The following is an 18,893-nucleotide window of genomic DNA, read 5'->3' on the forward strand; positions in this document are numbered from 1 at the left end:
GAGACTGCAAAAAAGTAGAATGCCATGATGTAAATAATTTAAATAAGGCGCTCTGGATAAGCAGCGATGCATCGATGACACTTTACAGAGATGTTTTACGCCGTCGCGTGCGCCCGGGGTCCCAGCAGCCAGGCGGTGCACGCGCGCCGCGTGCCTCGTGCCGGTCGGGGGGGGGGGGGGGGGAAGGGGGGGGATTCTGCTCCGGGTCCGTCCGGGGCGTGGGGTGGTGGAGCTGGTTTGGAGGTGGAAGGGGCGTGGGGTGTCAGTCCAGCCCCTGGGTGGAGATTCCGCGTGACGGACAGCGAGGCGCGTCCCTCTGGCAGTGGAGCAGCTGTTCCGCCCCAGTATAGCAGCGATCCTCCGCGGATGTGATCCTGCGTGGAGAAGAACAAGAAGGCGCTCTGGAGCTCTCCTCCTTCTCTCACCTTCCCACCGCACCGGTCTGGACGTCACCTCCTCAAGTTCTCGTCCTCGAACCCAGTGCACGATAATTCCGGAGCGGCGACGGCGGGGCTGCGAGGGGTCGGGGCGCCGTGACCGTCCATGTGAGTCCACTTCTCATAAATATTCCTTATCAACATCCCCTCATATTCATCATGATATTGTCATATTCATGCACTAGTAGTTATCCAGCACAGTGCCAGAGCTTGCAGCCTTGTTGTACCTCCGTGTCGTCTGTACTACTTTTATTTATCTTCTGTGTCCTTATTTATTATTATTATTTCGTATTTATTTGTTTTCTTTTACTTGTTTATTATTCTTACACGCTTTGACATGTGTGATCATTTTCATTCGTGTGTCACTCCCTTCCACGACCACGTACGCTGATGTAGCCTCGTGCAGTTTCTTGCTGAATTAAATAAAGTTTCCACCACCACCACCATCATCATCTCATAACCATCATCATCATCAGCTTTAAAGCGCAGCTTCCACGCGTGCGTGGCCACGCGGACCTGCTGCTCTGCCTGGGAGCGCGACACTGTTTCTTTCCTTCAGGAGACTTCCGTCACTTGCTTGGCTTCAGGCTTCGGTCTTTTGACTCCCTGTCTTGACTTGCGCACATTTTAAAATGGTCAGTGTAGTTTCCTCAGCGTCCGCCTCTCCGTAAATATTCTCTAAATGTCCCAAATGTTCGTGAACGGAGCTTTTAAATTTAAACGGAGTTTCCTGCCCCCTTTCCCCTGTTCCGCGCGAAAGGATCGCGGCGGTTGAGTTGCGCGCGCGCGTCGCGCGAGGCGAAGAGTGACGGCGAAGACGGCGCGCGCGACCTGCTCACTGACTGTCAACCTTAAAAAGGCGTGCGGTGCCATCACGTACAAACAATAACTGTGCAAATAATAAACATGTGTATGAAAATGCGTCGTTACTACTCATTAAAATGAAAAAAAACTTATAAAAAATATACCTTTACGGACCTTTATATTCCTGTGTGGTTGTGATCGTGTTTTTACATGATGAGTGAAAAATCAACTTGCAGCACAGTAAATCTTACATTTGGCTTTACATGGAGAATCACAAACACCAATCTATCTATCTTTCCAGCCCCCTCACACAGTTCAGTAACAGAAAGTGTAAAAGAAAGAGCGAAAAGGGACAAACACATCGCTGTTTTACACACCACTGCTTAACTGCATGAATGAATAAATGAGAACTTTTTCAGTCCAGAAGGAAATCACAGGAGGCCACAGAGAGGCACACGCACTACTACACAGAAGACACTGGAATCGCGCTACATGCTTCCTTCCCGTAGCGAGTGATTTATTGGCGCAGTGATGACCGCTGGTCACTGGAACATCGCTTTTTACAGACCACTTGTAGGCCCTGTCTGTGATACTCCATTAACTCTCCCTTTATCCCTGCAGGGATCTCCAGGCGGTGGCGGTGCGAGGACAGCAGCAGTGGTAGCCGTGGATACAAATGTGGGAAGAATTTCAAAAGTATCCGGGAGTAAAGGGAAAAGAGAGTCGAGACGCGGAATAGGAGGATCTGCGCACACGAGGGAGCGCATCTGCGATGGCGTCGAGCTTGACGTGTGTGGGCGTGGTGTGGGCGCTGCTCTCCTTCCTGAGTGCCGTGGCCTCCTGCGTGGGTTTCTTCATGCCCTACTGGCTGCTGGGCTCGCAGATGGACAAGCCCGTGTCTTTCGGCACCTTCCGGCGCTGCTCGTACCCGGTGCTGGACGAGGAGCGACGGGCCACGGTCATGCTAGAGCAGTGTGGCCGCTACGCCTCCTTCCAGGGCATCCCCAGCCTGGAGTGGCGCATCTGCACCGTGGTGACGGGCGTGGGCTGCGGCCTGCTCCTCCTGGTTGCGCTTACGGCGCTCATGGGCTGCTGCATCTCCGACCTCATCTCCCGCGCCGTGGGACGCGCCGCTGGTGGCATCCAGTTCGTTGGGGGTAAGTTGGGCTCGTCGACCCCCTCAGTCCCCTCCCCCGTTTCCCCCGCACTACGAGTTGTGTTCACGGCCCACCCTCCCACGGTTTCTGTCACTTTTCATTCTGCAATGGGAACCCCGCCGTATGGAGCATGCTGAGATTTCCGGATTCTGGAATTACGCATTTGAGCCTCCGCATTCCTTCCCCCCGCCCGAGCGTGGGCCAGGAGAGCGACTTCGGAATGTTCCTCGGGTTGCTCCCTCCGACCTGCGGGGTGTCCGAGAGCAGCTGAAACGCCCTGCGGATGCTTCTTTGTCCCGCTGGGCTGCTCTGGTGCATTATGGGCCGTGGTGCTCGATGGAGGTGCTCGTCACTCGGCACTGTGGGTCATTCAGGACAGCCGGTGCTGCCTTGCGCTGCTCCTTCTCTCTCATCAACACATGCACTCAAACACACACTCACTGTGTTTTGCCACTTTGTCAGAAAGTGAAAGCAAACGGATTTTGGTAGTTTTGTCCTTTTACAGCTTGGGGCTCGAACTGATCAAGCTGACCCTCGGATTGTTCAGTCATCAACTGACCTTGACGGTGGTGTCTGTTAAGGGGAGCCACAGGTGCGAGGGGAGACGACCCTTGGGAACCCAAGAGGTAGCGAGGCCACATGCGTCGGCCCTTGGGCCGGCTTTAGCGCAACAGATGTTATCCTCCTTCTCTTGCATCTATGGTGTCTCATCAGCGCAGTGTGAAACGGGCACATGTTCGACCAGATGAACGGTCGTGTTCCTATTTTTTGATGGCGAGTGGCGTCACTCAGAACCGCTAACCAGCTGTCAGGGCAGCTGCGGGGACGACTGGGGGTAACATTTACATTTACTGAATTCATTTAGCGGATGCTATTCTCCAAATCAACATACATCTCAGAGGAAAAGACGAAGAGTGCATTACATCAGTAGAAGGAGAGGTTAGGATTCAGACATGTGATTCCAGAGTACAATTAATTTATTGCATTCCACCATATGAACCAGTGTACGTCACACAAGTAACTGAATAAAGGTTTATGCATTATTCAAAAAAATGTTATTAAAAACTATTAAACATAAACACACATTTATCATGCATGTATGAGATGGGGGGGAACGGGGTAAAGTTTAGTGCAAACAACTGGGCAGATTGTTTCTAAGGCTGTTTTCAGGACCTGGGTTCTGTGCATAATGGGTAGCAGGTAGCATAGTGGATAGAGCTGCCACCTTTCGATCTGAAGGTTGCAGGTTTGCATTCCACTTCCTGCTGTAGTGGCCTTGGTTAAGGTACTTTGCCTGAGTTGGTCCAGTAAATTTACCTAGCTGCACAAAGGGGTAAATCAGTGCAATCGGGGGCTCCAAGGGGTGCTGTACCCATACGCCACTGGGGTACCCTGTGGGAATCAGGTGGGTAGAAACTAAATGGATCCAATTCTCTGCATGGTGGGTGACTCAGCCATTGTGCCCATAACCTTCACATTGGTCCTCCTTCGTGGGGAATATCTAGCAGAGGGAGGGAGGGAGGGAGGGGCGGTCTTAGGGGGGCAGTGGGAGGGGCCTTTCTCCCGGCAATGAAAGGTCCCTCTGATTCATCCCATTCATCTGTCCGCCGCAGAGAAAGCGCTGAGGGAAGCTTTTCATCTTTGCCAGGTCTACAAATTGGATTGATGAAATGAAACCCAAGCAAAGAGACAGCCCCCCCTGGGGGCGATGAGGGTGCGTTTGTGAGACCTGAGGTTTATAGCTGGGCGAAGGGACGTTGCTCAAGACAGTATCGCTCCTATCAGCTTTATATTACACCCCCCATGCTTTGCTACGAACTCATCCCTCACAAGCTGTTGGGCCAGACCCTTGATCCATGTTCTGAGGATAGCCGTCTCGCTGGCCACCCGGCGCCACCGCGTGCAGCAGGAAGTGCATGTCCTCCAACTAGAAGAACCTGCTGAGACTGGCCTGGGGTCTGCAAGCGCTCCATCTCTTTGTACTGGTTCCAGCTGGACCCAGGCCAGCTGGAGAACATGGCAGTCCGAGCTGCCAGGCCAGCTGGATTTAGCTCTGGTAACCAGGAGCCACCAGGCAGAATTCAAACGAAAACCCTCGGCCATTATTTTTATTATTATTTATGTGCCTAGAAGGGATTCATTGTCTAAAGCAGCTTGTTTAGCTTGGGGTTTTAAACCGGTACACATTTGTACTGCTGCACGGACAGCTCAGGAGAAGCACCTTCTCGAAATTGTCACACATGGTGTAATTGGTGAGAGGAGCATCTCCCAGTCTATGCTGGCTTCCGATCTCCTCAGCATCTCTAGAATTAGCTCCATGTCACTTGGAGGGTTCTCTAGTCAATCATACACACAAACTGAGTCAAGCTTGGCTGTGACTTTTCACCCCTTTGGATAGAATATACCCTCACGGAGGCTCGGTTCCCCTGACCATCTTGGAAGGTAACGCCATCTCCTCCTTCCACAACTCACAAGCACAGTGTCTTCACCGAGGTCAAGGTGACTCTGGAGATGGTCTGTCTGCTGTGTGCGAAATGCTCTTTACTGTGTTTCCCAGCAGTACCGTATGAGTCCCCGAGGGAGAGGTGTCCACCTCCTTGTGTGGCTCAGCCAGAAAGTCTCCTCCTGTTGGAAGTCTGGTGTTTACATTTCATTTTTTGTTTCTATTCCCCACTGTAAGAACTCGTACACATTAGAAGGTTGTCTCTCTACTGAATAAACCCCGATCTCTTTCCCTCTTCGTGATGGTAAGAAGGAGACGTCTTCAAAACGTCTGTACGTCAGCAAAGCTATTTGCACTCAGTGTTGGATTAAAGTGGGTCAACAGGCATTTCTTCGCTTCATAACTCATCTTCCCAGCCAACAGGTCCATTAGCGCCTCACGTGGGTGACAGCTGGGGCCATATGGCTTTTATTAGTTATTTCTAATCATTTTTATTAATAACTTCAGTGCAGTTACCACACGGTTCTGCATGTGTAAACTCACACTTTGTCAAGGACGGAGTAGTGGGGGGACTAACTTTACAGCTCATGAGACAAAGGCAGTGTAACCCCCATTCATTCACCGTGTGTGTATCCCTGTGTGTGTGTGTGTGTGTGTGTCTCCCATGTGTACTCTTTCATTAGCTGGGCTGTGTGGCCTTTGACTCCAAGATATTAGACATTTACAGCCTTTTGCACCTGAGGGATTCCCAAACTCCATCAACTGAGTGTCATAGTTCTTCCACCAGCATGGTTTGAAGTGTTTCGGTGTCTTTCAGTGTTCTTGCACGTGTGATTTTTGTGTACAGTCTCCTCTGGGACTGTGCAACGATGTTTTCATTGATTATAATTGATTATCCCCTGTGGTTGAAATATGGAAAGTAATGGCTTAGAGATGATTTATTGGGATCCTTCTGTTCATGTGAAATTACAGTTGTGCAACAGTCTACACACAATCAGGAACTGGAAGTGCTGTGTGGTGTGTAACGAGCCCAGTTATGCACACGACTCTGCTGTAGGTAGTTATATAACCCCTAGAGTCCTTCCTGGGATTTGAACCCACAACCCTGACCATGCATCATTGGGTTGCTGATGACGGGCGGTCTCGTCGAGCGCAGCGATGTGAGACAACATGGCCGTTCACTGGGAGTGTGTTCCACAGATCCGACTCCCTCTGTGGGAGGTCTGCGTTCAGGTCTCTGGAAGGAGGTGGGTCGCGTCCAGTCATGCGGTTTCGTCTATTTCTCTCTCTTTTTCTCACTTTTCATCTGTTTCTCTCTTTTTTTCTTGCTGTTTTGTTATGTTTTTGTCATACTCTTACTGGTGCCCACACATGTTGGCCTTTCGTCTCTCCAGTCACACAGCCCCTTGCATTCCTGTCCCGCCTTTGCAGTCAGCTAGTGTCGGGTTCCAGTCCCCCGTTCTCTCTTTCTCCCTCCCTCTCCTTCTCTCCCTCTGTGTTCACTTTCAGAGCCACGGGGATTACGGCCATGCTTAGCGATCCATGGTGCGGGCCAGGCTGCGCACTGAAAGAAGGCTTGGGTTGAAAAGTCCAGTTGCGGCCCAGGCGTTTATCTAGGCCAAACAGGAAGTCTGTGGAGTGGGAGGTACGGCGAGAGAGTTATTTCAGGCCATTGTGCTGTTAAGACTTTTTGCCGTTGCTATTGCAGAACCAGACGAGCACCGCAGCCAGGATTCCTCCCTGGCATCCAATCTGAGGGTGCCTGGGGGTAGCGAGGTGGGTTTTTGCAGCAAGTAATGCAAAATGTGGTCAATGTGGGACACCAAGCATTGAACAGAAACATAGGGACCTGCAGATCTTTGACATCGAAGGGAGATTTGAAACTGCGCACCATCCGGTTTGCGCAATTGGTATAGCCCTCCTAGAATAAACTCCACCCCCCCTTTGCACCCTAATCCTGTTTCTAGCGCCATACTAACTTCTTTAGGATCACCTGTTGGGTCTGACTCATCCATCACCCCAGGTCGCTCGTACCAGGGCCGCTCCTCACCGCGTTTGGGGTGGCCGAGGGTGTCAGTCACCGTGTTTCCTTTAAAAGACACAGTCACGGTTGGTTTCCAGAGTTAACAGCCACTTCAGTGCTGCCACATTCCTGCCCCCCCCCCCAAAAAAAAGATTTTTAAAGAACAACCACAAGGCTTTGGCAGCATTGGACTAAACCAGCCGGGTAACGCCCCATGACTCGGGCCAGTGTCATGTCCGCTTCACACCTCACCAGCCTGCCTGACATGGGTGACATACTGTACAGTGGGTGGGAATAGACTTGGGGGAGTGGCTTTTGAGTGACAAGACAGGGCATCGCCCATCTGTCTGTGGTCTCTATGGGAAGTGGAGCAGCTCTGGATGTCATTGAGCCCAGTGAAGGATCCAGCAAGTGAATGAATTAATGACTGGGTGTGGGTTGTGGGTTTGGCTCCTGCTCTTTCATACAAAAAAAGACTTTGGGCTTGTGGTTTGAGCCTTGTGTTCACGCCCTCATTTCATAATCCAGGGCTGCTTTGCTGGGACCGTTCGTAACACCTTCGTTCCAGTTCAGCAGTCTCAGGTCACCGTTTGAGAGCAACTCCGAAACATCGGATGGACTCAAACCCTAACGAAGTTACGGAAGTGCTCTGTTTCCAATCTCATCACACTACTTCAAATCCTGCAATTTCGCTGCCTCGTGATTTGATGAGATAATGCAGGTTGTGATGTCTGCATCATTTCCAGTTGCCGTTTATAGTTGAGATGCTGCTGTGGTTCTCTCGTGATTCTTCTGTAAATGTTCAGTTATTTTTTCTTGGTTTATAATAGGTATATAAAATTAGTCATATTAATCACCTTGAGGATGCTGTGACGTGAATATAACAACATGTACAGTATAATGTAAGTATGAATTACACAGAATATTCTAGAGTCACTTTATCTGCATAGCGACTAAGAGTTGACATTGATTCGTTCATAATTAAGATGATTTTTAAAGTCCCCAGACATTCAGGTTTCTTTTTATATTTCTGTCTGAAATGCAGAATGTCGTAAAACAGCCTGCTACATGCAGGTGAATGGGAGATGTGGATTTTATGTCTAAATTATCTGTTGGGAATACAAAATATATATATTTTGCAAGTACCTCTGAATTTGCCTGGAACTCTGGGAGCTTGAGGGCTCCCAAAAGCAAAAAGTGGTGAATGGTCACATGGGATTTGCATCACATGGCAGGGTGACTGGCTGCACTATGAGAAAGAGCTTGTAGTGTTCCTGTGTTCCATAGTGGGACAGCTGGTAGCGTTATTGCCTTTGGATCAGAGGGTTACAGCTTTAATTACTACCTTCGGCTGTAGTACCTCTGAGCAAAGTACCTACCCTAAATTGCCCCAGTGAAATTACCCAGCTGTATAAATGGGTAAATAATTGTAAGCTTCTAACTGTAATAACTGTAACATTCTAAGTTGCTTTGGAAAAAAGTGTCAACTAAATGAATAAATATAATAAATGTAACTCACACTAGGGGGGTGCAGTGGCGCAGTGGGTTGGACCGGGTCCTGCTCTCCAGTGGGTCTGTGGTTCGAATCCCACTTGGGGTGGCTTGCGACGGACTGGTGTCCCGTCCTGGGTGTGTCCCCTCCCCCTGCAGCCTTACGCCCTGTGTTGCCGGGTAGGCTCTGGTTTCCCGCGACCCCATATGGGACAAGCGGTTCCGAAAATGTGTGTGTGTGTGTGTGTGTGTGTGTGTGTGTGTGACTCACACTAATCATAATGTGGTCTTCCTCTTGGTCACTATTGCTGTATGACACCTGTTGTGTGATACCAGTGCAGGGCATGTTCACTGTACATAGTGACACCTGCTATGTGTTTACAGAGGCGGGTGTGTTTAGAGGGCAAAGCAGAGGTCAATGTCCGTTCATTCTGTTTACACTTAACTGTGAAAGGAAGATATGAAATATAATTTTTGGATAGTTTAGCTACATACGGTGTTAAGATACACTGATTTGCTCTTTTATATAGCAGGGTCATTTCATGTTAAGTACCTTGATAGTACAGCAGAAGTTGTGATACAAGCTTGGATCCTCTAAATGTGCGGAAGTCAATAGTTTAACCATTATACTACTTTTCGGCTTGTAGTAGATGATGGTTAATAGTAGTTAATACTGGTGGATACTGCTTGGTACTCAAGAATACTAGTTGACACTAGAAAGAAGAGGAAAGATAGGTAGCTCCGGAGGGTTAGATTAGTTACTGAACGTACAGGGGGCTGAGTACTCAGTGCCTAGGAACCAACTAGTTAATACTTTGGATATCGGTTGATAATGCTTGGTACTGGTGGGCACTAGTTGAAACTGTTTTATAATGTTGGATACTGGTGGATACTGATGAATATGGGAAGGAGAATGAGTCACTGTAACAATGAGCGTGTCTGTTTGGAGGCTGATGTGAGGAGGACTCTCGGGAGAGAGGCGAAATAGGCTGCGATGCGCAGGCGCTCAAGCAGCAAAACCTCTGAGACCCCCAAGTGAACTGCAAACTTTAATCAGCCTGCATGTGTGTTTTGCACCTTCAGTTTGAATTTGTGTGTTTTTTGACCGTGACCCTGAATGTTTGTGTGTCAGGCCAGCGTCTGGATGCTTACATGTCTGGAGTGTTGGTATGTGTGGAGCCATAGGGAAGCACATGGTGGGAGTGTAAGTGCATACATTTGCGAGTAGAAGACGTAGTGTTCATCTGTGTGTTTGTGGAGCAGGAGGGGAATATGTGTGAGCAGCAATGCGTCAGAGAGAGATTTTGAGTGTATGCGTGTGAGAATTCCTCAGACCACGAAATATGGAATTCGGTGAGTATCTCAGACAGACGTCCTTCCCCACCCACCTTCACCTTTTCGTCTCCGAAATCATCCAGTGCAACATGAAGCTTGCTGTTCATTTACCACCACGCTCCCAATCATCTGGAGTGGTGGGGTCGGGGGAGGGGAGACTTTTTCTTTGTTCCCGTCTGCTCATCCTTGCATGATAATCAACAGGAATTTACATTTATCAAGATGTTTTTGATTCAGACGAAAAAGTAGGTCTTGTGGTGAAGCTGCATACCGATTCCGCTGTGGTTCCGTATCCAGTTTATTGCAGATTAAAGCCTCACGTTCAGACTGTTTAGGCTGAGCCAGATTCTTTGGAAATTAATCTGCTGACGGCATCTTTGCTTTGAAGAACTTGCATTCCTGAGTCCATCTGAACTTAATTGCCTTTAAGATTTTTCTTCTGGGCGGCAACCGGCTTAATGATTAAATATCAGGACTGTTGTACTAAGTTACAGATGTAACCCAACATGAGCTTGGATTATGTAACTCACAACTGAACATGTGTGGGGTATACAATTGCTTGTGGTAATTGAATTTGATTTCGAGATATATCAAAAACTACCATTGGTGGTTGTCAGGTGAAGAAGGTGAAGTAAAGGATGAAAGAGGAGGTAAGAACTGGATCCAGGTCCAGACAGAAAGTGGAACCCTGAAGACTGTTTGGAGATCAGGATTACAAGCGTTGCTTCAAACTGTATTTGTGTGTCTGTGGTAATAGAATTTCACATGTATACCACACTGGGCTCTGGATTGTTCCATTGCCGCGTGCCACCCCCCAGCCGCCCACTGAGCAGAACACAGGCAAGCCCCGTCACTTGCGAGGCAGAATCACCCATATAGCAGGCTTGTTAAGTATGGCAGGAGTGTGGTGGTGTGTGTTGCGACTACAGAATAATTTCAGAGCAGTCTGGAGTGAAGCCCTTAAATGGTAACGGATCCAATTGGCTGATCACAGGAATCCCTCCTGATGGAATTTATATGTAAAAAAATGAGCTGCACAGTCAAATACAGTGCTGCTTGAAAGTATGCAAACCCCTTCTGTCCCTTACTTTTACCATTAAGTGGTTATTTAATCAGAAGCAGTTTGTCTCATCTGACATAATAGGTGCGTAATTACCGATTCCATGTGTTGGTTTAGAGGAAGTCATGCATGTAGTAGAAACACGCAAGTAGTGCAGATGCAAAAATAAGTGAACCCAAAATTGTGTTGGTTAAACCAAGTAGGTGAGTAGAATTAGGTGTGTCAATGATCATCATTTATTAATTTTTTAAGTTTAAAATTTAGATTTTATAGGTATATTTTAATATTTTTTATAAGAACAATGACAATCCCTGTAGGGTTCTAAAAAAATTATAAAGCATAACAAACACACATTTATCAAGAGGTGCATGAACAAAAAAATTAAAAAAGAGAAACATTGCTCAAAACTGTAATAAAACAACTTGAAAAACAATGCAAAATTAAGAAGAAGTTGTCTGTGCCTGATTTGCTCGTGACTTCTACATCATTGGTGAAAAGTCTGTGGCTCATTAGCTCATGACTTCTTTATCATCGGGGGAAAAGCCTACCTCAAACACTGGAGAAAAGTATGTAATACCGGGAGCAGTCGGCTCATATACCAAACGTGGGTACAACTTTTACAGGACCATAATACCGAAAGTCTGCAAACTGGGACTGCGTATACCGGGGATACAGCTGTATATTATTAACCATTGCTTGTAAGTATTTAACTGTGGTTCAGTTGCTGATGCACCAGATTTTGGTTCTTTTTAAGAAATTAGATTTGACCTGCAGGTTTTTCTTAGATTTTTCTTTCCTCCCTCTGTCTCGGTTGATGGATTTTTGTGTTTGGTCTCAGACTGGACCAGGGAAAGCACACTGGGCTCGATTCTCATCTTTTCCGGCCAATCTGGTCATTATTTTTGCCTTATTTACTGCTCCTCTCTCTTTCTTCACCTTCCTCTAACAAAAGCTGGTTACAGAGTGGAAGTTTTGGCATCCGTGTCCTGACAGAACCACATGTATCACACTCACTGCCCCATTAACATTATCGCCAATTCACTGTCCAACAAAGCTGAAGACAAAGAAAGATGGACACATAAAGTTGCTGCTGAGCCAGTAGGGGCCAGCGGCCAGAGGTGGGTGGTCCATGAATGTGGAAGGAGAGTTGTTAAAGACCCTCTCTGTGAGCAATGAAGAGTGTAATTTTCCAGGTGCATAGCAGGACTCTGCACACCCAGTCCTTGGACGTACATTCGGTTACTGTTGATCCATGGTGGTGTCGCCACAGCATGTCAGTTTGCTGCCACAGGGCACTAGGAAGTGAACAATTTAAACACCTGGACTTTCAACCAGGAGGACATCTGTTCAAGACCTGCTGGAGCACTGCTTGAGCATGCGACCAAACATTGATTGCATCAGTAGATATCCATTTGAGGATGTCATGAGTAAAATGGATATAGTCTTATGATACAACTGCTAAGCGGTAAAGATTAATGTGTCCTGTGCTTCGCGAGTCATTCTGTGAACTGACAGCGCTCCGTTTTCCTCCATTCACAACGGTCTGTGTGGCGGCGCTTTACTCCTGTATCGGGTTTGGGGCACACTTCAGGCTGTGCACTGGAGCACTAATGGCAAACACATGCAATCACCAGTCATTTTGTTTCCTATAACTTGCCGATAACAGACTGATAGCTTTATAGTAGCTTGCCGATAATAGAGCGATAGCTTTTGAATAGCTTGCCGATAACAGGCCGATAGCTTTGTGGTAGCTCGTTAGTAGCAGGCTGGTAGCTTGTCGATAGCAGGCCGATAGGTTTGGGATAGCTTGCCGTTTGTAGGCCTTTGTGTTTATGGAGGGAAACGTTTGCTTGCGTTTGCAGTTTGTCGGCGTCTTTCTTCATTCCTTTTCGTTTCAGATCTTTAACCAGGTCTTTTGTTTAGCAAAACAAAAGGCTCATTGCTGTCTGAAGGAAAGTCAACAGAGAGGAGAGTCGTAGCTCTTTAGCGCTAAAGAAACTGACTGCCAAGGAATTTTAAACAACCCAGCTTTGGCCATCGACACTATTTCACCTTCCAGCGTTCATTATGACTGCACAGATTTGCTTGGCATTTGTTTTAATTTCTTATTGTGTGGTCATAAACAAAAGAAACTGAAGTCGTTTTTGGGTGGATTTCCCCTTCAGATATGGGTGAAATGAGATGGCTTGTTTGAGTTCATTATCTGATGAAAGACTGAGACAAGACGGTGTCCCAGCTGTATCTCTCATCTGCCCAGACTTCCCGGGGGGAAGCTGATCCTTGGGTGAAGTGTGCCCAAGATGAGATCACCGGGAGTCTCATTAGTTTTGTTGACACACCCGGTTCCCGGCATCCTGAGGCTTGCTTTACACCTTTCCTTTGTGTTGAGCAGCATGTTTCAAAAGAAAACAAGTGTGTAACTTGATCAGGTTGATTTAAACCACAAATATGTAGATTCATCAGTATAAACCTGTTGCCTTTTCTAATCTATAATTCATATGGTCTGTGCTTTTCTTGAGTAGTATTGTAGGTACTTTATCCTATGAGTTTTGTGATAACGGAACCCATGTCTGCATTTGATAAGGAAAGCATTCTGTTCCTTAATGACTAGTTCTTGACACTCTGGATACAAGCCTGTCTTTTTGCTGGTATGCTTCACGGGGGGGGGGGGGGGGGGGTCGCTGTGAGGAATAAAGCACTATTGTAGCATTGATGAAGTTGGCCTTTATGATTCATTGCGGAATGCTGGGGGTTGCTGGATGAATCTTGAGCACACATGTTACCGGGCAGCATTCTGGTTCCATAAGCCTGTCCGTAGTCCACAGTGGCCCGGTCTTAGACTCTAAGCACTCTTACACTCTTAGCACTGTAAAACAAAATGCAAGGTGTGAATGAGGACGATAGATGTCACAGAGGGGGTAGTGTCTGTTATTCTTCTGTCCTTCCTTACTGTCTCTCCTCTCTTTGTCGCTGTGCTCCCTCTCTATTGTTTCTGTCTCCTCTCTTTCTTGCTCTGTGACCCTCTGTCTTTTGCTGTCTGTCTCGTATCCTATCTAAGAACAGACCAGTGTAACGATAAGCAGACTAATGTCCATTGTCGCCATCGCTTCGACTACATTGGAGTGGGATGACAGCGAGGTGCCCCGTCGGCTGTCACAGGGAGATAAGTGCCGTTTGGATGTCAGCCAGGGATGATACCCCATAATAAACCGTCAGCTGGAGTCAAGAACGTGGTTATCAATCACAAAGTGACAGACAGCTCCGTGTTTGAAGTAGTTACCCGGTGAAGCATAAATGTGGCTGTTAGGGCTTTTATAAACATTCATATTAAGGTCCATCACCTTGCAATCTGGTTACTGGTCTGAAAATTTTAGTTTTGATTATAAATCACACATAACAAATATAAATAAAAAGTAGCAACCAATTACAAACCACCCCAGCATCATGGGAAGTAGAAACCACATTTGCAACAGTGAACTGGGACAACTTGACATTACAAAGCTGAAGTATTGAAGTGGTCAGTCGACCCTTGACTGTTGTACTGGTATCAGGACACAGTGAGGAAAAGTGCAGACATGCTCAGTTTTCCTTGGGTGTTGCTGCTGGAATGAACATGTCCCCCAAACTTCCATGGCAGAAGTCAAACCTTTGCTGTAAAGAGACTCCCTGTCACCCCTAACCCAAGTCATTGACATATGTTTGGGTTGTTCAGATGTTTGTTGACGGTCTAGTTAGAAATGACACTGAACCAAAAGGGTGATGTGCACATAGCATCATGGGAATGCTACTTCCCTTTGGCTCTGTCATCCCCGCCATAATCCACACTTCCTCTCCACAAAGACATTAGGTATTTCGAATCTATATGTCTGCCAGACAAAGCAGGTGTTTTTTTAAGCATGTTCTGTCAGATTTTTTTCCAGTTGTTTGATTTTTTTTAATATTTTATGTAGTTTTTTCCTGGGAATGTTTACAATGACAAAGTGGGACAATTTTAATTTTTCCAAATTGTGATGATTTTTCCTTTCATATGAAATATAAAATGTGGACTTGAATAAAGAGCCTCATGCTAATAGACTCTCTGGTGAGGTGTAAAGTTTTAGTTTGGCAGTCCTTGACAGGACTGGGTGTGAAATGAAGAGATATGTGAGATGTGTGGGACCAGGTTGGTTCTCACACTTTTCCAGCCCAGAGGTCTTTAACCATTGAAGATTTACCTACGACAGATAAATGACCTGGGATATTTTGTAGTCTTTCCTGGTGTTATTAGCGTTTGTATTTTCTTTTTGTTTTTGCTGGGTCCTTCACCTGGAAAGACTGCCTGCAGGGGAAGTTGCACATTAAGCTTTACAGTTCAGACATTTTTCCAGTGACCCCCATGTGGTCCATAGTGTTCCTCAGCCTTGTTGACACCTGACTTACAGTAGCTCCAATGTGTTATACCTATACATGAGGCAGGGATCAGTGCCTCATGAGCTCCGCTGAGATGAGACAAGTGTATGATTAATGCTCATCCTTGTGTGATGGTGCCCATCAGCCCGAGCAATGAACGGAGGCATGGTGGTAGCATGAGGTGAAGTATTGTTAGGGTTGGGTGGGGTTAGGTATGGATTTCACTGATATGGAAAATGGGGAATGCAAGAGGTCTATTTCAGCCTCAGATGAGATGTCTTGTTTTTATTCCCACTTGAACTTTTTTGTTTGTCCAATGTCAGACTTGGGTTTCTGCTTCCTCCACATTTTTTGCCATGCTGTCCTCGAACCACAGCAAGTGAGAGAGCTACTGTGCTCACAGAGTAGGAAGGGTTAAATGAACAGTTTTAACCTCAGTTGAGGGTTTGGGTCTTTATTAAAGGGGATGGTATCTGGTACACACACACTCACACGCATACATGCGTGCACGCACACACACATGCGTATATACACATTAAAGAAGTGCTCTGATTCATTGTCGCCTGCTGGGCAAATAGGAGCCTGCCAGCCTCATTCTGTTGGTTTCGGTAAAGATGGCTGACTGGCTGAATGTGGTATGGAATGAAATGAGATAGGTGTGTTTGTGAGCTATACCCCACCCTGTGTGAATACAGATGCGCTGTGTGGCTGTGTGTGCTGCTTCCCACAGAAATCATTGTGCTGTGTGGTGGTAACAAATGTTCCCCTTCATCCCCCTCCACTGCACCTCTGTGTGCCAGCTGTCATCCATACTGAATACACACCACCTCAAGACGGCCCCCGCTATACTGTTTCCCCCATTAATCTTGGGTGTAAGTAAAGTGGACTTTATTTCCCCCCCCCCCCCCCGGGAACCCCACAGTCATCAGCTTATACACAAAGACTCATGCACATATACCTAGTCTTTATTGCCCACACCCATTGCCCATTGGACTAAGGAAATGCACACACACACACACACACACACACACACACACATTGACTGAAACCGCTTGTCCCAAGCAGGGTTGCGGCAAACCTGAGCCTAACCCAGTGACACAGGATATAGGGCTGGGGGGGGAGGGGACACACCCAGGACGGGATGCCAGTCCGTTGCAAGGCACCCCAAGTGGGACTCAAACTCCAAACCCACCAGAGAGCAGGCACAGGCCAAGCCCGCTGCCCCACTGCACCCCCTCCTAAGGAAATATGGTCACAGTCTAATCGGGACAAGTTTGTTTCTGTGTTTGTTTGTTTAATTTGCTGTCTGTTTACTCCCACGCTCTCACTGTGCTTCTACACTCCCCGTCGAGGTGACTTCCAGAAAACATGCTTATCCACTTACCAGCAGTCCTTCAGGGATGGTAATGTTGGTGCTCTTCACTCCATAAACTCATCCTTCGTGGGCAGGGCTGTAATGACAGGAAAAGGAGTGATCAAACCTGGAGCAGGAGGATGTGGTAAGTGTGGTGTGGAGGGGATTCAGGAGAAAGGCGAAAGAGGAGCTTGCTGTTGCTGTTGTTGTTTCTGTTATTGTTGTCAGTGCCTCTGCTTGACTTCTTGTAATTGTCTTGCTCACTGTTGCTGTCATTTTGGTTGTCATATTTCTTCTCCTCTGTTAGTATGAAAACAGGTTCCACTCGAGCACTGTAGATGGCTTCTTGGCAGCACTTCCCAGGTCATCAGTGGTTCCGCTCTGTTTCTGTGTCAAGATCATAAATTCTACAGGCGCTGGTGAAATGCATCCAAGAGAGAGTTTTTGTTACGTTTTGTTTAGCTTTTTGTGCTTGGCTTGTTGGATCAAAGAGTTGGAAGGAAGTGTAAAGGTACAGAAAGGGGGGAGAGGAAGAAGACGAGTGAGGGGGAGAGACTGCGAGGACAACAGAAGACATTGGATGAGACGTTGACTGTGAATCTGTTGGAGTCATTGGCTTCCATGTTGACCTTGACTTTGATTGAGACGTTGGCCGAATCTGTGGCTGAGATGGTGGCTTCAACTTTGGCCAAGATGTTGGGCGAGACGGAAGCCGAGATGTTGGCCAAGCCACTGGCCATAAGGATTGGTCTTGGAGTGCCTTGTGTTTGTCACAAGAAAATGACATGTTTCCTCTTTAAGGATCCAGGTTTGGCTACATTTGGTTTGTTTGTTCCTCTGTTTAAAAAAAATTATGAACTATGGGGACACTTGGCTTTTGTTGGCCTGCCGAGACACAGATGGACTGCTCTCGCTGAGAGGAGACATGGCTGAGGAGGGGGAAAGCTTAAATTAAGTTCCCTCTTGCTGGCTGAGTGATGAAAGGCCTTTTATTGTTCTCTAAACCACGGCAATCAATAAAAATGCAGCACTGGTCATATTAAATTTTACTGGCTTCATTATCAATGGAGATTTTGAGAGATTTTCTTATTAAAAACTTAGGTTTTGTGTGTTTCGCATCAACGCGACTGGTTAGTTCTGCTCTTTTTATATATCTCTATCCAATATGGGAAAACTGTAGGAAAAAGCCATTGAAACAGAAACAACTAAAACCGCACATCTGATTACTGACCTCACTATAAGGAGCAGCAAGTGACAAAGCGAGTGTGGAAAAAGGGTATTGTACAAAAGAGTAAAGTTATGGCTGCATGCTGACCACCTCTGCATGGTCTGAAACACCAAAAGACCAGACCTGGTATTTGTCACCATGCTTTCCAGCTGCCACAGTCTCAATACCATGGTCTTATGGGTTCTAGAGTCCCAAAACAGGTCCCATTTTGCTGACATGCAACTTAACTTATACACAGATTTCATTAAGTTGGAAAATTGCAGCAATGTGAATAAAATACATAATTAAAAACATTTTTTGCCTGTGGCGCTTGAGTAAGTATGAGAAGTTCTCCACTTCAAAGATAAACGATTAATGACCTGTGGGGAGTGAGGGGTCAAATGCAGCCAGCAGCTCAGCGCGTTGTGGGGGTGTGACTGGAATCCATTAACGGTGCTCTCACGGGCGTCTTGGCTGCAATGAGATGCTGGGATTCACATGGGAAGACAGACAGCCCACTTCCCAGGACTGCTTTATACCCTCAGGGTAGACAGTTAAAGAGCGTGTACATGGAGGTAGGCAGATGAACCCATATCTTTTGCTTTGTTCATGAAGGATGAGGCAATGGGTGGTGTCCAGGACTCATTACGGAGTTCCAGCATGGTATCATTGACTCTGATATGTAACATTCAATGTGCATATCAGAGTCAGGTCCTGAGAAGTATGTGTGTGGGATCTTGATTATAGAAAAAAGAAAGGAAGTTAGGAAAGAGGTTTTTGAAGACAGAAGTAGGCAATCAGAACCCGCTCCATCTGGGGTCAGGATGTAAGCCTTGTGAAGTTAGCCTTGGTCATGCTTTACTATCATGACACAGTATAGGGAGTCAGTAGGTGACTCAGAAGGTATATATCTTTGGCTCTCCTCTGTACCTTCTTGCACCTCATGTCTCTGGGGAGTAGTCCCAACTCAAAAGCAAAACTATTAGAACAAGGAGAAGGAAGTCAAAACATGTGTGCAAACCCGCAAGCTTTGTTTCTGCGATTCCTGGGGGACTGAGACGGTTTCATTCATCTTGTCATTTTCATTCTACTCCCGAAATCTCCCAACAGGTAGTGGAGTCATTAAAGTTCTGACCATGACCTAGAGGTTGTCTCATTATCAGAACCTATAGCCTTGGGGACTCAGCAGGAAG

At 46.9% G+C, this 18,893-nt stretch overlaps 1 protein-coding gene across 1 annotated transcript in view; it reads left to right on the plus strand.

Moving 5' to 3' along the window:
- The first annotated feature begins 291 nt into the window (after positions 1-291).
- LOC108921374 (LHFPL tetraspan subfamily member 6 protein) overlaps positions 292-18,893 on the plus strand; it is a 40,931-nt gene continuing 22,329 nt past the window's right edge. The window contains exons 1-2 of the mRNA XM_018730852.2: positions 292-545; positions 1,863-2,398. Of these exons, the coding sequence (XP_018586368.1) occupies positions 2,014-2,398 (385 nt within the window). The 5' untranslated portion in view covers positions 292-545; positions 1,863-2,013. The remainder of the gene's footprint in view (positions 546-1,862; positions 2,399-18,893) is intronic.

Source organism: Scleropages formosus, chromosome 25 (assembly GCF_900964775.1).
Source record: "Scleropages formosus chromosome 25, fSclFor1.1, whole genome shotgun sequence".
NCBI lineage: Eukaryota > Metazoa > Chordata > Actinopteri > Osteoglossiformes > Osteoglossidae > Scleropages > Scleropages formosus.